General features: G+C 44.7%; 1 protein-coding gene across 3 annotated transcripts in view; it reads left to right on the plus strand.

Annotated features, from left to right (window-relative positions):
• Positions 1 to 19,397, plus strand: part of STXBP3 (syntaxin binding protein 3) — a 32,820-nt gene extending 13,423 nt beyond the window's left edge. For 2 of the 3 annotated variants that reach the window (XM_069967488.1, XM_069967487.1), the window contains exons 6-19: positions 1,052 to 1,152; positions 1,233 to 1,381; positions 2,287 to 2,377; positions 5,108 to 5,232; positions 6,237 to 6,341; positions 8,886 to 8,943; positions 9,038 to 9,103; positions 10,021 to 10,101; positions 11,476 to 11,614; positions 12,023 to 12,129; positions 13,714 to 13,806; positions 14,105 to 14,190; positions 16,032 to 16,180; positions 18,993 to 19,397. In XM_069967488.1, the coding sequence (XP_069823589.1) occupies positions 1,052 to 1,152; positions 1,233 to 1,381; positions 2,287 to 2,377; positions 5,108 to 5,232; positions 6,237 to 6,341; positions 8,886 to 8,943; positions 9,038 to 9,103; positions 10,021 to 10,101; positions 11,476 to 11,614; positions 12,023 to 12,129; positions 13,714 to 13,806; positions 14,105 to 14,190; positions 16,032 to 16,180; positions 18,993 to 19,090 (1,448 nt within the window). In that variant the 3' untranslated portion in view covers positions 19,091 to 19,397. The remainder of the gene's footprint in view (positions 1 to 1,051; positions 1,153 to 1,232; positions 1,382 to 2,286; positions 2,378 to 5,107; positions 5,233 to 6,236; positions 6,342 to 8,885; positions 8,944 to 9,037; positions 9,104 to 10,020; positions 10,102 to 11,475; positions 11,615 to 12,022; positions 12,130 to 13,713; positions 13,807 to 14,104; positions 14,191 to 16,031; positions 16,181 to 18,992) is intronic. The other variant, XM_069967486.1, reaches the window with a different exon arrangement.
• The last annotated feature ends 4,882 nt before the right edge of the window (positions 19,398 to 24,279 follow it).

Here is a 24,279-nt window from a genome sequence, read left to right on the forward strand (position 1 = left end):
TATGGAGTCTTTTAGACCACGCCCCCTTGAGAAAAGAAGCATGCAGATTGACTCCTTCTCCATAAGGGAAAATTGTATGTAGTGCCACCTATGGGTAGCTACCCTATAAGTCTGTCACCCATTAAAAACCTTGTTATGTAACTAGGTATATGTGTCAAATTAAAGTCAGGTTTAAAAATGCAGAAGCCTATTGTGGTGGTTTTCTGTCTGGCCAGTTCGGACGTCGCCAAAAATCCATTTGTTTTGTTGGTAATTGTAATTCTCTCCCCCTATTCTGTCCTTTAAATAGTTGCTCATTACTACAATTCCCAAAATGCATTGCTTTCCCTCAGCTCTTTATCACTCTACTCCTGACCGATTTAGATAGAGATATATATCTATTATAAAATATATATTATAAATGTTATACAGTGGTACCTTGGTTTAAGAGTAACTTGGTTTAAGAGCGTTTTGCAAGAAGCTCACAGTTTTTCAAAATTGTGACTTGGTTTAAGAGCATTGCTTTGGTTTAAGAGCTCCTGGTATTGGGTAGGAGCGTGAGTGGGGGAGGGGCATGGCCTGCATAGCGGGGTCTACAGCCCTGTACTCTGACCCAGGAAGTCTCTCTCACCTTCCAATTTATAGCAGATCCACTTCAGGCTGGGGCTTGCATCAGGGGACAGGACTGTGGGGGTAATCTCTTTATAGATGTAACCCCTCTCTCCCCGGACAGAGTGCTGCTATACTGTGCCCACATCTGCCCTGCTCATTCCTTCATACTCCCTGCAGTCTCTGTCAGTCCTTGTGTTTCCCATCCTCTCCATTCCTGCTATAATGTTCCTGCACTCACACTTAGCTATACACACTGCTGCTATAATGTGCTTGCACTCACACTCAGCTATACACACTGCTGCTATAATGTGCTTGCACTCACACTCAGCTATACACACTGCTGCTATAATGATTATAAAATGATTTTTGGGGTGTGGAACCAATTGTCTACATTAAAATCAAGGACTACACAACTTCCTGTCATTAATAAACTAAACACTGATTTCCCTTTATTTTTCAGTGTGTCCTGACAACCTTTTCGGGAAGCTGAAGTCCTGCCAGCCCAAAACCATCAAGAAATGCAAGGAGATTAATATTTCTTTTTTCCCTAAAGAGTCTCAGGTAATTCCTACAAGCTTCTTATTTCCCCAGTTTTTTCCTATATGTTGTATGTAGTTATAGATGTTTCCTGTTCTCTCTAGGTGTTTCTCTTGAACGTCCCTGATGCCTTTCACATGCTGTATAGTCCCGATAAGGCCGTGGATAAAGAATCTGCCATGCAAGCCATCGCTCAGCAGATAGTAACGCTCTGTGCAACTTTGGATGAGAACCCCGGAGTCCGCTATAAGAGGTACAGCTTCTATAGAACAGGGAACTTCAACGTGTTGTAGAACTACTACTCCCATCATGCCTTAAAGGGGTATTTTTCTGCTCTGGTCGGGTATTTTTCTGCTCTGGTCGGGGAGGGGGTGGTTATGGACGGTGGAGGTCACTTACATCCCTGGTTCCAGTGCCGGGTCCCGGATTGTGCCGCCCGGTGCACTTGTCTTCCTGGTGTGAGCTGCTCCACGAGACGTGACGTCTCAAGGCAGCTCAGCAATTTAGTGGCCTTAGCGGAGTCCCGCCTAGGCCGCTGAATGGCTGAGCTGCCAGAGCAGAAGAATACCCCCGGGCCAGATTACCCCTTTAACAGCTTTCATGTTAACAACCCAGCGGTCATATGTGCACTAGACCAACCAGTGGCTCTCTAGCTGTTGTAAAACTACAACTCACAGCTGTATGGTCAGGGCATGATGGGAGTTGTAGTTTTGCTACAGCTGGAGAGCCACCGGTTTAAAGGGGTACTCTGGTAAAAATACTTCTATTTAAAAATCTCAAGTCTTCCCATACTTATGCCCTGCATGAAATGGTGTTTTGTTTTCAGTATGACACGGTGCTCTCTGCTGTCAGGAACTGTCCAGAGCAGGAGAGGTTTTCTATGGGGATTTGCTACTGATCTGGACAGAGGTGGCAGCAGAGAGCACTGTCAGGCTGGAAAGAATACACGACTTTCTGCAGCACATACGCCAGCTGATCAGTACTGGAAGACTGGAGATTTTAAGTAGAAGTAAATTATAGATCTTTATAACTTTCTGAAATCAGTTGATTTGAAGAAAATAAATAAATAAATAAATTCCACCAGATTACCCTTTTATATCACTGTCAGCGTTAAATACTGGAAAGTAATTGGTTGCTGACAATTCTTCATCCATACAGAGAACCTCTGGATAACGCTGAAGATTTGGCCAACTTGGTAGAAGAAAAACTTGTTCAGTATTACAAGACGGATGAGCGAAATCAGTGTAAGGTAATATGAGTATAGTTCTAGAATTCTTATCCTTGATGCCGGTAACCTGTAGGGGTGGCGCACATTACTCTCCGACTCTGTGCTCATTGCAGGAGACTGCTCCATTAGAGTCTGTGGAGGCAATCTCCCATAATCGGAAGGGTTGAGCGCCAAGGTGAGGAGTAAAGCATACTGCAACTGAGGGTGTTACCCGGCTATACCGAACGATTAGGGGAGGGGCCTACATACTGAGACCCTGACCAATCGCAGCACTATACATGTCAAAGGACTTGTATAACAATAGCAATGCTCTAATTGCACCACACTGAATCCTCTGTGCTCTTACCTTGTAATGGTCCTCAATGGGGGAAGGAAAAAAAAAATCAATTTTTTTCTTAGCTTGGTGTAGGGCTGGGCGATATAAACGATATGCCAAAATATCGTCATCAATTCGGTTGACGATATAGATTTTTTGCATATCGTCATATCGCGATATACCACGGAGCGGTAGTGAATAAGCTTCTCACTTACCGCTCCGTGGTACCGCACTGCAGGGCCTTCCGTTCACGCAACGGGGGCGGCAGATGGCTTGGCATGGGGCTGATGATGGCCCTGGCTGGGGGGACATGATGGCTGGCACATGAAATGGCTGGAAAACTGAGAGGGGAGATGACTGGCACTGGCAACGGGGGGCTGATGACTGGCAACGGGGGGCTGATGACTGGCAACGGGGGGCTGATGACTGGCAACGGGGGGGCTGATGACTGGCAACGGGGGGCTGATGACTGGCAAGGCGGGTGATAACTGGCACAAGGGAGTGCTGATGACTGGCACAGGGTGGGCTGATGGCACAGGGGAAGGCTGATGACTGGCAAGGGGGGCTGATGACTGGTGCAAGGGGGGCTGATGGCACAGGGGAGGGCTGATCACTGGCACAGGGTGGGCTGATGGCACAGGGGAAGGCTGATGACTGGCAAGGGGGGTGATAACTGGCACAAAGGGGGCTGAAGGCATAGGGGAGGGCTGATCACTGGCACAGGGGAAGGCTGATCACTGGCAAGGGGGGGGGTGAGTATACACACAAAAAAAAATTATATATCGTGATATATCGTTATATCGTGCATGCATCAAATTATATCGTGATATAAATTTTAGGCCATATCGCCCAGCCCTAGCTTGGTGCCATATGATAGATAGATAGTAAAAAAGCAAATATATAAATATAAATATATATCACTGATGGGTCCAATTGTCAATTAAAAATTATCTTTTATTTATTCACCATCAGGTACATCCTCTTTAATCTGACCCACGGATCGAACGGCACTGTCACGGGGAAGCCGGTGCCGCTGTACGTTTTTTTGGAACCGCGGCCCGGACCCCGGGCCGGTGTGAAGCATGGGAGGCGGGCCGCCCCGCCCCCAGTGGGGGTGAATACCCTACCCTGTATGATGCGGCTCCTTTAGAATCAATGAAGCCGTGTCATAGAGGGGAGGGAATTTCCTCCCACTGGGGGCGGGCCGGCTTCAGGGACCCGTGGATAGAATGGCACCGTACACTGGAACGGGGCCGCGGTTCCAAAAACGGACTGCGGCATTGGCTTCCCCGTGACGGTGCAGTTCGATCCGTGGGTCAGATTAAAGCGGATGTACCTAATGGTACATCCTCTTTAAAATACCAAACACATATCTTCACAGCCATGACCTTTGCACAATGTGCCACCAGAAAACACATTGGGCCACATGTATCATCCGGCGAATGGATGATTTTCGGCGGAAAGTGCCGATTTGCGTCTTTTTTTAAGCAAAAATGGCAGATTTGCGAATAAAATATTCGCAAATCGGCACTTTCCGCCGAGTACGCCAGGGGGCGGAAAAGTGGCGGAGAGTGGGCGGAACGGAGGGCGCGGACTCAGAGTCCGCGCCATTTATCATCCGTTCCGCCAAAATGTACGCCGAAAACCTACTCCAGTCCTCAGCTGGCGTAGGTTTTCGGCGGTGCGCAACGGCGCGCATGGGATTTATGTAGAGGCAGTCCGCCTCTACATAAATCTCCGGAGCTGCGGGGGCATTTTTACGTCTGGCGTAAAAAACGCCGGACTTAATAAATGCCTCCCATTATTTTTTTACATAGAAATCTCTTTGGGTGCTGTTCAGACTTAGTTGCGTTTTTTTGTCTGTCCATGCGTTTTTATGTACCCAGTATTCCTTCTATTGTATATTATCCAAGTCAAACATTTAAATAGTAATTATTGTCCGTATTACCTCTTAGACTTTGGGGCCCAGTCTCTTATTGCACTTTATGTAGTATGGTAACAGTTTCTATTAATGTCCCGGTTTTCCAAAATATAAAAAATCCATACAAAAAATTATTTGCTGAAGGTTTATTACTTCCCTTGTTTTACTATTAATGGGTACATAAAAACGCATGGACAGACAAAAAAAACCACTAGTAAGTCTGAACACTACCCAAAGAGATGTAAAAAAATAATAGTGTTTTCTGGTGGCACATTGTGCAAAGGTGATCGCTGTGAAGATATGTGTTTGGTATTTTAAGTGAATAATAAAATATAGTTTTTAATTGACTATTGGACCTATGAGTGATCATATAAAGTGAATATAGGCTCTAACATAGTAGGAGAAAAAAAAAATTATATATATATTATAATATTCATTCATTCATCTAGGTTGTTTTCAAATTGAATATGCCTGTTGAAAAATCCGCCACGTTGTCCCTTTTTCTATCATACAGGAGAAGTCTCAGTCCCAGTTACTTATACTTGACCGAGGATTTGATCCGGTGTCTACAGTGCTGCATGAGCTGACTTTCCAAGCCATGATATACGATGTTTTACCTATGGAGGATGATATTTACAGGTAGGTGCTCCTCTGCTATACACCTGTTAAATGGTCACTGTCGTGTCACATCACTTCCCTCCATGTGTTTCCTTAACCTGCTTCCTTTACCAAATATAACTCCTTATCCCAGAAAAACAGCTCCAACGTCTTTGGCCACTAGAGGGTGACATCCACTGTCCACTACTTGTAGTCAGGGGATTTCTGTCTCTGGTAACAGAGACCTAGGAATATCAGCGATGCTGTAGTGTAATCCCCCTTCCTTTAGATTGTCATCAGCAACAACAACTACTGTAACCCCTTCATTGCTGCTGCATCCCTGCTCACGCAGCACCTTGAAAACCCAGTGTATTAGTAAGTTCCTTTTTTCCAACATACCATGTATAGTACTGTGTAAAATGCAGTCGGCCTGTCTGTAGTCGCATATTGGTGTTTGCAGTGAATGGTTATCATTGTGACTGTGGTGCATAGTGTTAGGGCCCTATTCCACCGGACAATTATTCAGATTATTGTTAAATCGTTCGAATCTAAACGATAATCGTTTGGTTGAAATGCAGTTATCGATTAACGACCGAACGAGAAATCGTTGATCGCTTTATAAGACCTGGACCTATTTTTATCGTTGCTCGTTCGCAAAATGTTTGCAAAATCGTTCGCACTGAATAAGACATCGTTCGGTCGTTCGCAATAGATACGAACGCAATAGCGAATAAATAGCGAAGAAAAAACTATCACAATTATGATCATAAGTAACGATTATCGTTCCATGGAAATGAGTAAACGTTTTCAGGTCTTTCGCAATAGCGGTCGTTTGAGATCGTTAATCGTTAACGATTATGCAAACGATAATCGTCCGGTGGAATAGGGCCCTTAGGAATACGATGGCATGTCTAGTGTTATAGATGCACGATGGTGGCTTCAGCTGCTCTCACCATGTGCAGGACCTTTGAGAGCCCCATGTGGCCCCTGAGTGTTTAGTTTAGAAATACTAATTGTAAAACAATTTCTATTCTGTTTTTCTACAGATATAAACCGGACAGCGAGACTGCAAAAGAGAAGGAAGGTCGATTAGACGAGTCTGATGAATTGTGGGTGAAAATCCGGCACAGACACATCGCCAATGTCTTAGAGTATGTACCATGTTATACCCTAAGGCCTCCTGCCCAGAGCCACAGATCTGTGAGTATGGATGGTCTGTGGAGTGTCGCCTGCTGGCCGCCCACAGTCACAGACTGCGCACAGTGCAGGAGGCCGTATAATGTCTTTTTGTGGGCAAATGCGCCATCCTATGCATTGGTCCATAGAATATAATGGATCTTTACTTTATGCAGTTGCAGATAGGCTGCAAAGAATTAGTATAAACCAGCACCTTCTGTCTTAGAGTAAGCCCACATACGTAGTCAGAGCTTCACCAGGCCCAACAACCAAGTTCTTATACATCACTGTACATAGACAGGGTAACTAATAGAAACTGCAGCTTAGAAATATGACTTAAGGTCAAAGCCAATTTTCGTTTTTGCACTTTTGCTTTTTCCACTTTGTTTAAAAGGCCATAGCGCTTGCATTTTTTCACCTAGAGAGCCATATGAGCCCTTATTTATTGCGAAACCAATTGTACTTTGCAATGACAGGCATTATTTTTCCATAACATATGCTGCGAAACCGAAAAAAAAATTAGCGCTGTCAAATTGAAAAAAAAGGAATTTGTTTTGATTTCGGGGAGTTTTGCATTTACGCCGTTCGCCCTATGGTAAAACTGACTTGTTATGCATGTTCCTCAAGTCGTTACGATTGGAACGATATGTAACATGAATAACTTTTATTTTATCTGATGACCTGTAAAAAATGTAAACCATTGTTAACAAATATATGTTCCTTAAAATCGCTCTATACCCAGGCTTATAGCGCTTTTATTTTTGGGTCTATGGGGTAGGGTGAGGTGTAATTTTTTTTGCGCCATGACATGTACTTTCTATCGGTACCTTGATTGCACATATGCGACTTTTTAATCGCTTTTTATTACATTTTTTCTGGATTTGATGCGACCAAAAATGTGCAATTTTGCACTTTGGTTTTTTTTTTTTTTTGCACTGACGCCGTTTACCATACGAGATCGGGAATGGGATTAATTAATAGTTCGGGCAATTACGCGCGCGGCGTTACCAAATATGTTTGTTTATTTATATTTGTAAAATGGGAAAAGGGGGTGATTTGGACTTCTATTAGGGGAGGGGATTTTTTTATTAATTAAAAAAACATTTTTACTTTTTTTTTTTCTGTAACTAGAAGTCCCCCTGGGGGACTTGTATATAGACAGTGTATATACACAGCAAAGATCGCTTACATCGGTCATAGATTGCTTTGGCCTAATCTATTGCCGAATGGATCTCCCTGCACATATGCACATATCAGCTGGGATCAGCGCCGTTCAGAGCGGGGTCCCGGCGGGACCCCTCTCTGAACACCCCCTGCGGCACCATGACGTATCAGATACATCATGGGTCGCTAAGGGGTTAAAGCTACACACCTCATATAATCCCTTGGTGTGAGGGTGTACAATTTAATGATCCAGAATTCGTAGCCACTGGATGTCTCTCTTCCTTGCAGTCTGATGCCTTTTTAGGCTCAGTCTGTCTCTAGTGACAGAGACACCATGACACAATGCAAGACATATCTTGACTGCTGCTATGTGCAGGAGTGAGACACAGCCAGGGCTATGTACTTGCCATCTTTAATCCTGTCTGCCTCATCCAGAGAATCCATACTGTAATAGAAAGTTAAATCAAGGCTTTTCTCTCATTTCTGACCACCTACAAAGTTCTGGACAGCTCTTCCTTGTGTTCCTACTACAAAATGTACACAGTGCTGCCTCCTGAATGTAATTTTGTCTCTGCCTTCCCTTTAGTTTGCAGGGTTGTTATCAGTTCAGTGCTTAAAGTGTCTGTCGTTTTAAATTTTTTTTGCAGAAATCAATACTACAGGCAATTTTTTTTTTAAGAAACTTTGTAATTGGGTTTATTAGTCGAAAAATGCATTTTTATCATGAAAAAGCAGTTTGAAGCACTTCCCTCTGTGTTCATGGTTCTCTTATGGAGAGGGGAGGGGTGGAGGGAGATGAGGCACCAAAACAGGACAACAGAGTTCATTTACAGCTACATCACCGGGCTATCTCCTCCGAAGTCAGCACTGACTTCTCTGACCTCGGAATACGGCTTTCACACAGGTCCTGCTGTGTAATCCTTTGTTCTCTGCTGGTGACTAATATCTCCTCCCCCCCCCCTTCCCTCTCCATAGGTTACACACTTAAGAGTTGAGATTTTCTTATAATGAGCAGTGAATGAGAGAGAGGAGGGTGGGGGGGGACCTGGGGAAAGTCTTTTTAAATGCAGATAATGGCATATTTGCCTAATAAACCCAATTACAACCTTTCTTAAAATCGCCTGTACTATTGATTTCTGCAAAAAAATTTAAATACAACAGTGACACTGTTACTGTTAACCCTTCTTTGCTGGGCTGCTATTTCTTTGATTTTTGTTCATCTAGTACATTGAAAACCCAGTGCATCAGTAACCTCTCTTCCCTCTCCACATGCCAGCTGTAATGATGTACTGTGAATCCTCCCCCAGCACTGTCCTGTCAGCCTGCATCTGATATCCTATATAAATATTTTGCAGGGAAGTCCCTAAACTTGTTAAAGAAATCTCCTCCAGTAAAAAAGAAACGGAAGGAAAGGTAAGAAATCCGGAGAATACCCAGAATTGTAACTTCTTCAGATTTATGTTCTAGTGACGATTATTTGGGTTTTAAACTCTTTCTTCTTCTCCAGCTATCTATCAGCAGCTTATCCAACTTCATGAAAAAAATGCCTCACATGCGAAAACAGATGAGCAAGGTAAGAAGCCGCATCCAGGTAGATGTGTTGTTTCAGATTGTAGCTCCTTGTTGCTCTTAGTTTCTGATACAGAATACATTTTATATTTTAGACAGTTGCATGTTCCCACCTCTGTTTAGCCCCTCCTTCTAATATAATTGCACCCCAGATCACACAGCAAGGTCCATAAAGTCTTCACCGAGCCCGGACCTCTATCCCATCCAACACCTTTAGGGCCCTATTCCACAGGAACGATAATCGGCCGATTATCGCTCAGTGGAATAGAGAGAACGATCAGCCGATGATCGTTCATTTAGGGCCAGACCTAAAATCATCGTTCCACCACCGCGCATCGCTATGGTGGAATAGCGGTGCGCGGCAGGCGACCGATTTGAGAAGCAGCATACATTACCTGCAGGGCTTCTCCTCTGCTCTGTCTTCCTCCCCGGGTCCTGCGCGCTTTAGCTTCAGAGTGGCCTGTCAGCTGACGGAGCGCTCAGCCAATCACAGGCCGGGACCGCTGCGGCCTGTGATTGGCTAAGTGGCCTGTCAGCTGACAGGCCATGTTAGGCTGCATTCCCACGTTCCGTGATCCTAACGGATCACGGACATGGAGACTGTATTCATAAGCGCGGCGCTGTAGTAACAGCACCGTGCGGCTGATTCATTACAGTGCAGCGCTTATGATCAACGATCATCGGGCCGTGGAATAGGCCCAGTAAACAAGCGGCGATCTAGCAGATCGGCGCTCGTTTACGTCGTTGATCGGGCCCTGCTCGGCCCATGGAATAGGACCCTTAGGATCAACTGAAGCAAAGCAGATGTTCTCATCCAACGCAGAAGCAGCAGCAGGGGCCCTCCTCACTAGTTACATAGTGTATGCTTGTGGGAAAAGTGTACAAAAAATGGATTTCATTTTAAATTTTTTTATTTACCAGCAAGCTTTACATCTCAGTCTTGCTGAGGATTGTATGAAGAAGTTCCAAGGGAACCTGGAGAAGCTCTGCAAAGTTGAGCAAGTAAGAGAATTCTAATTGTATGTGGCGCTGAATGATTAGTATAGGCGGGAGGTGTATACATACAGGAAGACTGTTACATAGCTCACCTATAGGCTTCCATGTGTTCTTCTTTTCTCCTTTCACTGGATATCTCTGTGTGGAATAGCATGAATGACTATATTCTATAGACTAAAAGAGATCTACAGCACACTGTTGGTCTCCATTGTGTACACCACATGGGAATACACAGCAAGCACACTGTGAAAGGCCCTTAAAGGCAATGTACCATCAGGTACATCATTTGCTTTTTGTTCGGCGCCAGCACAGGGATGACTGTGGTGCGGTCCTTCTTTGAAACACCGCCCTGTGCCTGTCTTTCCCCGAGCACAGCCTGTCAATCCCCCCCCCCCCCCCCCCCAGTGTGACAAAAAATCCTCCCTCTATGACACTGCTCCATTAGAATCAGTGGAGCCACATCAGAGGGGAGGCAATATGGCCACACTGGGGGGTGGGAGGGGCCTGCCCCAGTGCTCCGTGTTGGGCCTGTACTCAGGAAAAGACTGGTGCCAGGTGCGTCACCAATCGATCAAAGTAGTTAAAAAAAAAAAAAAAAAAAAACAGCGATGCACCTGATGATACATTCACTTTAAGGGGGTTGTCCAGGCAGCTGCGGACTGCTAAAGCCTTCTGCTCCCTAGAGCTAAATTTTATTTTTTTTCTTCCTCCCTCTAAAGTCAAGGAGGGTGATTTTAAGTCATGATCATCTCGATACTGTAGACACTGTGCAGCTATTGAACATTGCGTGCGGGTGTAATTTTGCCTGCACTCGATGAGCCGGACTTGGCCCGGCCCCTCCACTTCTCTGAAGGCTTACTTTTAAGACGTGGAAGCGACTGCCGGAAGCGATATACTTCAGCCGTCTTCTGCGCCATGGGCAGCCCCTTTTAAAGGGGTCTTCCAGTGAAATAGTTTACGACAACAATAAAAGAACATACTTGCCTTCCTGGTTCCCCCAGTGCTGCAGCTGTAAAACAGAAGATGTCCTAGCTGCAGCACCTGGGTATGGGGAAGGTAAGCATGGGTTCTGTTATTATTCTAGGGCACAGGAAGGCACATAGTAATAGTTTTTTTATCTTCTGGAAAACCCCTTTTAATCCAGATTATATTTGCATGGTCCCCTATACGCTCCCTAATAGCTGCAAGATGTTACTGGGATTATTAGTAACATTGATCGGCTGTCTGTGAACACATGGGGGTGCGGTTTTTGCTGCGGGCCTTCCCTGCTCTTATAAGGCAGCAGCCATTATAGATCTGTCTCCATTAAAGTGGAAATAATATTCTCCATTGCCTTGTATCCTGTCTGTTCTCCTGTGTCACGCTGACTTGTACTTCTAGGATCTGGCATTAGGCACCGATGCAGAGGGGCAGAAGGTGAAGGAACACATGCGCGTCCTGCTGCCAGTGCTACTCAATAAAGACTTGGATAAATATGATAAAATCAGGGCCATCCTCCTGTACATCTTCGTGGAAAATGGTGAGTGACATTGTGAGCTGCACGGTATACATGTGCACGATACTGGATACAGTAATAGCAAAGTTATCACAATCGGTTATTATACGCTCTAGGAACAGTAGTATTAGCCGCAGACCATAGCGCCATACTGTAATGGTTGTACAGCAGCATTGCGAGGCACAGAGAACCCTAGGCTCCGCCTCTTTGACACTCAGTAGGATGCCACAGCCTTTATCAATATAAACTGCAATACATTGAGGGAGCAGCCGATTCACTTTACTAAGCGAGCCTCAATGTGATACACCATGACTATTTCATCGCTGGGATCCTCCAGTGCAGTGACCCACCCTCTATCATTAGTCTGTGTTTTATGCCTTTACATCTATTTATTCTGTAAATGTTTTAATGAAAATGTTTCTCCATCTAAAGGAACAACTCAGGAGAACTTAGACCGACTCATTCAGCACGCCAAGATTGAGGGCGATGGCGATGTGCTGAAAAATTGGAAATACATTGGCGTTCCTATAGTTCCCAAGGTAAGACCCTAATGCGTTTCTTAGCACCTTTTATAGAGAATAAAAGCAGATGACCTCCCGTAGCCGCAGCATGCGCTGCTTATCGCTGCTCTCTACCAGTATCTGCTCCACTGACTCTGTTTCCTCCAGGGTTTTGTGGTAATAATAGAAAAGCAAAATCCTCTTAATCCGGGTAGAAACATAAAAACACTTTCTCTAAAGCTTCTGCCATTGCCTCCTGCTCTTGTTTTGCTTCTTGTACTAACCCTTCTCTTTATTCCTTTTAAGACTGTCTCTTTTGGGGATCCAGGTCAGTTTTAAGTACATCATTCCTTTTTTTTTCTTTTTTTTTTTTAATATCATTTTATTTGTGTTGTTCACCCAAAAAATTGTTCTTTCAAATCAACTGGTGCCAGCGATTTTTGTAATTTTATTTCTGTTAAAAAAAATCTCCAGTCTTCCAGTATTTAGAGAGCACTGTGTCAGTCAGACTGGAGAGAATACATCACTTCCTGCAGGACATACAGCAGCTGATAAGTACTGGAAGGTTGGAGATATATATATATATATATTTTTTTTTTATAGAAGTAAATTACAAATCTCTGGCACCAGTGGATTTGAAAGAAAAAAAAATTGAAAAACCCCTTTAACGGTTTAGCATACGTTCCAGTTTGCTGCAGACAGTGGCTGTTTAGTCTACCGTAGATTTAGGGGTTAAAATTTAAAGATGAGCGAAATCACTGTAAGTTTGGGGTTCGCCTGAATCGGAACGCTCTGCATTAAACTCCTGGCTGCATCCATCTTCTCCAGCCCCTTGGAGGCAAATACCAAGCATTTGGGTTCTCTTGAACTTACTGTAAGTTCGCTCATCTCTAGTTAACATGTAAACCATTGGTCTTCCAGCAATTAGAAAACTACAATTGCCGTCAGGCCTTAACCAGTGATATGGAACCCCATGAGGGTGACAAGTGAGGCTGCGGCTGTAAATGCATACAGTGGGGGGAAAGTGTGAGATGTCAGCAAGGCTCAGCAATGTAGGCCAGGCCCAGCCTATCAGTATGCAAGTGGACAGGGATTCAGTGCACAGAGGACTTGCTGGCCTAGGCCACGCCTCCTTGACTCTTGTATAGCCCATAAAATGGCGTTTTTTGCGAAAATGAACACAGCATGATTGTGTTGTAATCTATACGACAGTGCCAATGGTTCAGCACTACTGTTGTGGTTGACAGATTCACTTTAAGTCATTATTTTGCTTTATAGCAGGGATAGGTAACCGGCAACCCTCCAGCTGTTGCAAAACTACAATTCCCATAATGCCTGGACAGCCACGGCTGTCCAGGCATGATGGGGATTGTAGTTTTGCAACAGCTGGAGGGCCAAAGATTCCCATCCCTGCTCTATAGCTTTTATACTTTTTTTTTTTTTTTTTTTTTTTTTTTAGTTTTTTTTAGTTTTCACAAAAAAGATTCCCGTCTTATACTTGTCTGTGTTTTTTTAGCTGTATGGACAAGGCTCCTATAGGACAATCAGTCATTTATTAATCGTGTCCGAGCAACGTGCTCCATGTAAGGGAGAAATTACTGCAATGGTTTAATTTCTTTTCAGTCTTCCCAACGTAAACCGCCCAGAAGGGACCGATCGAGGGAAGAAACATTTCAGCTGTCTAGGTGGACGCCTCTCATAAAGGATGTCATTGAGGTGAGAGAAAGCGGCGTCCTCGTCATCACTGGAGGAGTCCGGAAAATTAAAGGGGCTTTTGTCCTTCTGAAAATGTAACGTTATAGAATATGGAGCCGAGGGTAGAACAATGATAACATGGCACCTGACATACGTCCTGAGCATTAGTGTGAAGGGTTTCCTTCATCTTGCTTTCTGATAATCCTGTAAGTGATTTGCACAGTGCTGTGAGGTGTCCGTGAAAATCTGCTTATATGAAGGGTGTATGATGTCGCCTCCTTACATAGCGACGTTACCTATTTTGTTTGGGTTTTTGAAGGACAACATAGAAAACAAGCTGGACTCTCGGGAGTGGCCGTACTGTTCGGAGTGTCCTGCTGCATGGAACGGCTCCGGGGCTGTCAGGTGAGTCTGTGTATGTGCTTTATTACCCCCTCCTCATACTATATGTTCAGCTGCACTGAGCATGCACTGGTATGAGTCAGATAACATGTTAGTCAGGCCAATGACTCTTAAAGGGGTTGTCTCATAAGGACGACTAAGGTCCATATCCCCTATTCAGGATTTCTTTCTGTGAGCCAAAGCTTTCTGACAGAATTGAAGGGCCTTACATCTGAATGGGCGCTATGCAACACTTCAATACTGCATTTCTCCCTCGTAGCCTATGGGGGCACAGACAGTGGTTATAGGCTGGTGCCATTGGGAGGCGACACTACCCACTGGGAAATTGGCTAGAGAAGATTAGTCACGGCCACTGTCAGATAATAAGGGGTGTCTGATGGGGCGACCCCTTTAACTTTGCATGTACAGACCTGATTCCTCTATGATCAGGCCAGTATGGTGTATGGGTATGGCTGCTGTACATGTTCTGTCACTCTGCTTCATATAACACCTTAGAGTACGGAGCTGCATGCTACCTCTCATAGAGACACCCTTGGGCTCTGCTCATCATGGTGTCTATTTTTACTAGATCCCTGACGAATATGACTGCTACTGACCATTTACAGTCTCTCCATCTGGTGTTCATTTTGGTTACAAGCTGTAACACCACTGTTTTTTACACTATTAAAGGGATTGTCCAAGCTTAGAAAAACATGGCTTCTTTTCTTCCAGAAACATTTCCTCTCCTGTTCTCAGTTGAGTATGGGATTTTGTAGCTCCGTTCCATTGAAGTGAATGGAGCTGAATTGTAATACAGCGCACAACCCAAGGACAGGGGTGGCGATCTTTTTGCGAGAAAGTAGCTGTTTTTTTTCGAATCCTGCATAACTCCTTTTAAATCGTAACTATCATCTTGCCCACGCGGCACGATACGTTTTTTAAAATTGCTGACAGGTTAGTAGTCAGCTCCTAAAGTGACCGGTCTACAGAACTGCAGGAAGCTCCATAAGTGTATTACAATGCTGTCTATGGAGCTTCCGCCAGTTCTGTAGACCGGTCAAGTTAGGAGCTGACTACTAACCTGTCAGCAATTTTAATAAACGCATCCTGCTGCATGGGCAAGATGATAGTTACACTTTAAAGCGTAACTGTCATATTTTTTTTAATTGCAGAAATCAGTAGTATAAGCGATTTTAAGAAACTCTGTAATAGGTTTTATCAGGCAAAAAAGCCTCCTTCTGTACTCAAGAAGCAATCTCCCAGCCTCCCCCCCTGACTTCTTATCTGTGCATTATCAGGCTAACACGTCTTCATTACAGAGAAGCCAGTGAAGACGGGCTCTGCTCTCTCCATTGTAAGCCTATAAAGGGGGGAGGGGCCGAGGGAGATGAGGGAGCAGGAAGAGGTGACAAGAAGGTCAGATGTTTGTAGACTCTCTGGGCAGCTAAAACGCTAAATTCAGGTGTCAGAAAGGTCAGTGCTTATCTATGAACTTACTGAGAGAAGATTGCAGACTGTTGTGCTGTGTAGGACTGCTCCATGCTCAGTCACTCCTAACAGCCCCTCCCCTCTCCATAGCCACATAATGGAGACAGAAATCCTGCTTCTTCTGATGTGAGGGGGGAGGCTGGGAGATTGTTTTTTCAGTCCAGAAGGAAATTCTTTTAGTACATAAAACCTATTACAGAGTTTCTTAAAATCACTTGTACTGTTGATATTTAATGTTTTCAAAAAAATGACCCTGAAATGACAGTTACGCTTTAAGTCTGTCATAATGACAAAAGGCCACTATCAGTGTGAACTGAAGCCTAATTGCAGCCGATGTCTAATTACCCCCTAAAGTCCAATATCTGCTTTGCTTTCAGCGCTCGACAGAAACACAACACGATACCCCGGGACGACAAGAAATCTGTATCCAAGCTGATTATATTTGTGCTCGGCGGGATCACGTACTCCGAAATACGCTGTGCTTACGAAGTGTCACAAGCCAACAAATTTGTCCAGGTTATGATCGGTTAGTGTGACTTACAGTATCTCCAGTGGTGTCTTATTCTCTTATCCGTTTAGTGACCTTGAAGATAGTGTCGCTATTGCAGCTGCCGCTACTAGGTGGGCGTGTGGTGTACTCCTGGAGATGTTGTGTCTGAGGATTGGCCGGTCACTTGCTAGGTGGGTCAGGTGTGAGTCCACTCTGGAGATGGTTGGCCAAGATGCAGCCGGACCTTGGGATGTTGTTACGTGACGCCAGTGCCTGGAGGGCACACAGGTGTGATGGCACGCCTGCTTTTATTTTTATAAGGCTGGTTGCACCTTTTTCCCCTGTGGTCAGTGTCCTGCCGGGCTGCTACGGCGTCCCTTGGGGTAATATCACGGATGGCCAGAGTGGTGTGCTGTGTCGGTGGTTTTGCAAGTAATCAGAGTCTTTTGAGTATAGTTAAGCCGGTTTACTATTTGTAAATGTGCAGCAGGTAATAGAGTCAAAGATATGAGGTTTCTCTGGATAAAGCACTTGAAACACACTTGACAAAAGTTCCCAACAAATACTTGACAATATAACAACATGATTTGTAGTTGAAGTGCAGTGTAGGAGATAGTCGTGTTGGTTGAGTGATATGAGAAGAAGAGTAGCAGAGAGGAGGATGCCGTGAGAGTCTCAACCCATGTAGTACTGTGATCTGCCGGGATGTTGGAGGATAAGGTAGAATATTTTAGAAGAACACCTGTGCCCATGTGTTGACCTTGAGTTTTAGTCTTCACACCACCTTATGCCCACTAGACTCTGCTGACCCTTCCTAATGGGTGACACAGGCCCCAGACCTTGTTACCTGGCATAAATGGGATGCTGAGAGTTCCCTGCTGACACCCGTGCTGTGAGTTTCTAGGCTTACTGCAACTTTGCTCTGTCCGGATCAGTTCCTGGCTCTTTGGCTCTTTTGTGGATACTGTCCTGCTCTGTTACTTCTCCTTGTCCACGGCATGCGTTGAGGTTTTCTCTGGCTTGTCCTCCCTAACAGCGCATAGTGCTTAGTAACATCACTAGTAGTAAAGTTGTGAGAGGTACACTGACTTACGCCCTTCCCAAGCGGGGTTCTGACTAAGACTGCTCTGAGATACAGGGACCTGGCAGAGGACCAGGGCTCAGAGAGGACCACTGTGGAGAGCTATCTGGCTTGTGTCCTTCCTCCACAATGTCCAGAACGAAAGACCTTTGCTCCTCCTCCTCCCATGTGACTTACTTCTTCCCAGCATGTAAGGTGCGCTGTGAGGGTGCGAAGAGTGCAACAGAAGAAGAAAGGAGGGAGATGATAGGAAAGAAGAGAACTAGATTCCTTCTAATCTACAGATTCAGGTGACACATAGAAAAGAATAACCCTTTACAATCCTTCAGCTGTGCAGCTTCCAAATAAATATACATAATATAGTGACATCTAGTGGTGAACTTTAGTAATACTTTCATCACCACAATAGTACAATAAGTACAGACTTTTGCGAAGGCTGTATATATACGTAACACCCGTGGTAGGACATCACAGATGCTAACCAAAGAGATTACTCTCCCCTTATCTCTGTACCTCTCTATTTAGCTTTGTGTCAGCAGGAGGCAGACCTGATCACCCTGTTACTCCTACTATAAAGAGAACGAACAGTGGGGCTCCTATACCAAGGGGCCACCCTCTGTCTCCCAGTAGCCCCCTCCCTATCCAAGAGACTTTACTTGCAAAGTAAAAATGAGATAGGGAAGATCTGCATGATTCTAACCCGATGCTCTACCTCCTGGTCCTGTCTTTTTCTGTTCTTACATCTATTCCTGTGATGTATTTGCACCTCTTTGGGTGAGCAGTAGTGTTGGGCGGGGTGGCCAATCTGTTCGGGTTCTGCTACGTTCTCTGTACCCGAGCACTCAGCATTTGACTCGTAGAGCCTGGAGAAGTTGGATGCTGCCCTAAGGCTGGAAGGAAAACATGGATATAGCCTATAGGTCCTATTCCACGGGCTGATGGGGGCTTGATTAATAATGTAAATGAGCCACGATCTGCTAGATCAGCGCTCGTTTACTGGACCTATTACACGGCCCGATAATTGCTTAGCGAGGGCTGCAGGGTCGTCGTTACCGATGTCCTTGCAGCCCTTGTTTAAACACCATACATTACCTACACCTGTTGCAGGGCTTCTCCTGCGCTCCTTCTTCCTCTCGGTCCTGCGCGCAGCAGCAGCTTCGGTGCGGCCTGTCTGAGCTGACAGACTGCTCAGCCAATCACTGGTCACGGCGGTCCTTGCCAGTGATTGGCTGAGCGGTCTGTCAGCCAAGACAGGCCGCACTGAAGCTGCTGCTGAGCGTGAGACCGGGACGAAGGAGCGCAGGAGAAGCCCTGCAACGTGTAGGTAATGTATGGTGCTTGTGAAATTGTCGGTCGCCCATCGCTATGCCACGCATCCGTGCCCGATGATTTTAGGTTTGAACCTAAATAAACGATCAGCCGATGACACAATCATGGGCTGATTGTTGTCTCTATTCCATGGAGCAATAATCGGCCGAATCAGGGACGATTATTGCTCCGTGGAATAGGCCCCAATGGCTTTATTAATGTTTTAAGGACTCCCTAGGGCGACATTTAACCTCTCAGGAGTCAGATGCCTAGTGCTCAGGCTCAGAGAACGTTGCTGAACCTGTTCGGAAACTCAACGCGAGTGAGCAGCAGTGACGGTCCTAATATTTGGTTCTGCAACGGTTGGATAACGCTTGTATAATAGGATCCAATTCCTTATTCATTCCTGTTTCTCCATGACTCTTACATCAGTCGTTGCATCTTCTTCTTCCTCTCCAGGTTCCACCCACATTATAACCCCCAAGAAAATGCTGGACGACGTGAAGAACCTCACGAAACCTCACGTCCCTAAAGAAACTTTCACCATAGTGGAATAAAACTGTAACCCGTTTGCTGTATGCAGACTTCTTATTACATAGTAACCTGTCTGCACATTTGAGTTATATACATGTGTATAGATGTCAGGCTTTCCCGCAGCTACCTGGCCTTATCCTTCAGCAATTCTATCGACAAACTGGAATCGAAGGATAACGCCTAAATCTTATGTTCCCCATGAAATAACCACTGATGCCCTCACCGTGACACGAGGTATATATCCTGTACAGCTCTACATCATAGGTTTTATTGCTTTGAGATTTACCTATAATATATACTGCAGGTGTAGGGAACCATAGCACTCCAGCTGTTGCAAAACTACAACTCCCATCATGCCTGGACAGCCTTTGGCTGTCCAGGCATGATGGGAGTTGTAGTTTTGCAACAGCTGGAGAGCCAAGGTTCCCTACCCCTGATATACTGTGTGTGTATGGATATACTGTATCCTTCTGTTTTCCATGACTGTGGTTGGGTTCACTACAGCATCATACATTTTACATCCATATTATGACTGCACGCCTCTGCCTGAACATATATCTGTCATGTAGTCATAATATGGATGCAGTAACGCACCTTTTTTATATGCCAGTGTGAACCCAGCCTCCATAGGATGAATGGAACTTTGTATAGAAAACTCTTTGCATTTCGATTTGTAACATTTTTTTCATTTTAAAGTTGGTGCGATTAGTATGAACCACTACCGGCCGTTCCTGGCAGCGTCCATCACCACCTCTCCTTACCCCGCAGCAGCCGCGTGACATACAGTAAGGAGGGTGGATGCATTTTATTTTCACCAGTCATTTTATGTTTAATCCAGCACTGATGAAAAAGGGAACACGTCACTGTGTATAATGAACTAAACCTGGTTTACTAAAGATATATATAAATATATGTATGTATTAAATATGAAATTAAAGATCTTTTAACTTTATTGGTCTACAAGTGTCGGTGAGTACTTGTCTGCGGCTAATAAGAGTCATGGCGTCCTATTTGTTTAATGGTTCCGGCCACACAGCCTCAGAAGATGGATGATCCGATATAGAGAGAACCAGGGCCGTAACTACCACTATAGCAGCCATAGCAGCTGCTATGGGGCCCACCACATCAGGGGGCCCCATTGCCCACTCCTGCAATACACTGGGCCCCTGAGCTGTCATCATTTGCAGCAACAGCTTAGGTTAGTTGAGAAGGAATGGCGGCCCCAATCAAAATCTAGCAGCAACAGGTAGGGGAGGGGGTCTATGAGGGATCTCGTAGAGGCATCTGGTAGGTGATGATGTCATCCTCCTGTAGTTCAGATGAAAGTGGCTGACCCAGGATAGATCTCTTCCACTGACACTTAAAGAACAGCTTCGGCACGGATTAAAAAAAAAAACTGAACTGAAGCTCTAGCTGATGTCTTCATTTTTTCTTTACTTCCTGGTTTGGGCTTTCCCATGATGCACTTTGTCTCCTGTGATGTCTAACTGACTCTGTAGAACTGGTAGATGACTTATAGCTTTTTCAGCCAATCAGAGCTGAGAAACCTGTGTCATCTGACAAAGGGAGGCTGGCTTAACGGCTTAGACCCGCCTCCCTCTTGATGATGTCATTGTCACAAAATGGCTTCCACAGAGCAGCCTGGGGTCAATAGTCATTAGGTAAGAATGAGTTTACTTTACTTCCTGGTGGGGGATGAGGGGGGAAAGATAGGTAAGGGGGGCAGATAGGTGATTGAAGCATATTACAAAGTTATATAACTTTGTCATGTGTTTCAGTTACTGGGAAAAAGCTTTTCGCTGAAGTACCCCTTAAAAACACTGTGCTTTTCTGTGAGTCAGGCTGGTGATCACATGACACAGTAACTGCAGTGAATTGTATGGATGTCGCTGTGCTGGAATGAAACAGATGGTGCTGTTGGACTAGTGATGGTGAGTGTGTGTTATACAGGCAAAAAAATATCTGCAGCGTCTTCTGGTTCTATGATAGGCAGATGATTCCACTAATCTTACATATCTAGCCGCTGTCTACGTTACAGATATATAAAACAGGAGCAGTCAAGGTGGTGATGACTTCTAGCGCCCCCTTCTGCCTTCTGACATATACTGCGCATACAGTGGGGAAAATAAGGATTTGATATGTTGCCAATTTTGCATGTTTTCCACCTATAGAGAATGGAGAGGTCTGTAATTTTGTATCGTAGGTACACTTCACCTGTGGGAGACAGAATCTCTTTGGAAAAAAAAATCCAGAAAATCACATTGTATGAATTTTACTCAGACAGATTCTCTAACAGATTTTTTTTAAGCCAAAGCCAGGTATGGATTTGAAAAGAGGAGAAATCTCAGTCTTTCCTTTATGACCTGTTCTCGGTTTATAGTTTGTTCCTGGCTTTGGCTTCAAAAATCTGTTAGATAAATCTCTGCGTAAACACTCCATTATGGTTCCTTTACTCAGAGCGATAATTTGGCCAATCGATCGTTTAACGATTTTGAGGCAACGGTTTTATTTTTAGAACGATCAGCGTTTAGACGAAAAGATAAATCGTTTAAAATTGTTATTGCGATCGCTTAAGCCCATCTCACACATAGGATGAATATGTGAGACTATTTATATGAAGTCATTTCAACAACGTGTAAACGTAGCCTAAAGCTAAAGACTGAAGAGCTGCCCAAGGACATCAGGGACAAAACTGTAGACATGCACGAGGCTGGGATGGGCTGCAGGACAATAGGCAAGCAGCTTGATGAGAAGGCAACAACTTGGTGCAATTATTAGAAAATGGGAGAAACACAAAGTGATTGTCAATCTTCCTCGCTCTATGCGAGATCTTGCCTCGTGAGGTAAGGATGATTCTAAAAAAGGTCAGGGAACTTGCCCAAAACTACACTTTAGGACCTGAAGAGATCTGGGACCATAGTCTCGAAGATTACCGTTAGGAACACACTACGCCGTCATGCCAACTACGATTAAAATGCTGCAGGGCATGTAAGGTCCCCATTACATGTCCAGGCCCATTTGAAATTCACCAGTGACTATATGGATGATCCAGAGGAGACAAAGGAGAAGGCCAGATGAGACCAAAATAGAACTTTTCGGTATCAAATCTACTTGCCGTGTTTGGAGGAAGAAGAAAGGTTAAATACAACCACAGAAACACAGTCCCATCAATGAAGCATGGGGGATGGAAGCATCATACTTTGGGGGCTGCTTTTCTGCAGAGGGGACAGGACGACAGCAGTGTATGGAAGGGAGGATGGATGGGGCCGTGTATTGTGATATTTTGGCCAACAACCTCCTTCCCTCAGTAAGAACATTGATGATGGGTCGTGGCTGGGACTTCCAGCATGACAACGACCCGAGCACACAGCCAAGGCAGGAGTGGTTCACTAAGAAGCATTTCAAGGTCCTGAAGTGGCCTAAGGGGCCTATTCCACGGAGCGATAATCGGCCTGGAATAGAGACAACGATCAGCTGATGATCGTGTAATCGGCTGATCGTTTATTTAGGTGCAAACCTAACTGGGCACCGACTGCGCATCGCTACGTGGAATAGCGGGCGCGGCAGGCGACTGACGCTTTAAAAACCTCATACATTACCTATCCAGGCTGCAGGGCTTCTCCTGCGCTGCTTCTTCCTCCCGGTCTGTCCCTGCAGCCCTCACTAAACGATTATCCGGCTGTGGAATAGGCCCAGTAAACGAGCGCCGATCTAGCAGACTTTGTTAATCGGGCCCCCATCGGCCCGTGGAATAGGACCCTAACAGTCTCCACACCGGAACCCAACAGAAAATCTATGGAGGCAGATGAAACTCAATGTTGCCCAGTGACAGCCCCAAACCCGAAAGATGGAGGAGGGTGACACAATCCCTGCTGCAGTGTCTGCAAATCTGGTCAAGAACTCCAGGAAATGTTTGTAACTGCAAACAAAGGTTGCTGCCCAATGTGAGGCTAACAATTTATTCCATACTTATCTATTTAGTCTCCTTCCCCCAGATCTGAGCTGCTGCTTTCTGCTGAAGATACAAAAATCTGTGTGCGAGCTTTTCTCTCAATCTCCCCCTCCTACCCCTACCTTCTGAGACGGATGATATAAACAAGTCCTTGGCAGGCTGTATCTGCAACATCGCAGCTTCTTTGTAATGGTGGGAGGGTTAATCACAGTGAGTTCATCAGTAACTTGACCTCAGAGTAACCCTCCCAGTATTACAACGTTGCAGATAAAGCCAGTCAGGGACTTGTTTAAATTAGCCATCTCTGAAGGGAGGAGGGGGAGACAGAGAGAAAAGCTCACACACAGTTCTTTGTGTCTTGAGCCAAAAACAGCAGCTCAGAACTGAGGGTAGGAAACTGAATATATAATAACAAGCATGGAAGGAATTGTTAGTCATGGGCAGCAACATATCAAAAATTATGTGTGAGTGGAATATCCCTTTAAGTTCTGTTTGTCTATTGTATCAAATATTTGTTTCATTTATTTTTTTTTTTATAGATTCTGACACCATTTTGTGGGTGGGACAACTTGCAAAATGGGCCATGTATCAAATCCTTATTTTCCCCACTGTAACAGCACTCCCGTCTCTGACAGATTAGTTTGCTTATTATGTGTTTGTCAGGTTTTGGTTGTGTTTTTCTCATTATTTATGTCGTCGTCAAGCAACGGCCGGACCAATTCACAGGGATAGAACCCAGCGCCATTGTGTGCAGAAACTAAAGCATGACTATTGTGAACCATATAGGAATGTTTATATACATCTCGTACTGTATTAAGTATCGTCCCACTTTCCGCTATTTCCTTACACGTCGTCTATTTGCATAATATCCTCTATTGTCCAAAGTGAGACCCCTGGACGCACTTCTGTAACCACATCAGCCGCCATTGTATGGAAACAATAGGGACTTTGCGTTCATCCTCCGTGTGCGGCTCAGGTGCTTTCAGAAATAGATTCTTGTAACCTCTTGGGATCTATATAAGTGTCAGGGCGGGGTGAACCGGCAGCGAGTGTACGCAGATCCTTGCTCTTTATGTAATTACAGTATATAGGCAATGTTTTATGGTGTTTGGCGGTGTGATGGTAGTCTATTACTATAGTTTCTAGTTAGTATAGTTTATATTACTGTTTACTATATTACTATTTGGAAAAAAAAAAAAAAAAGCTTTTCATTGGACAACCACTTTAAAGTGTCTCAAACATTTGAAAAAAGTTTCAAAA

Source organism: Dendropsophus ebraccatus, chromosome 4 (genome assembly GCF_027789765.1).
Source record: "Dendropsophus ebraccatus isolate aDenEbr1 chromosome 4, aDenEbr1.pat, whole genome shotgun sequence".
NCBI lineage: Eukaryota > Metazoa > Chordata > Amphibia > Anura > Hylidae > Dendropsophus > Dendropsophus ebraccatus.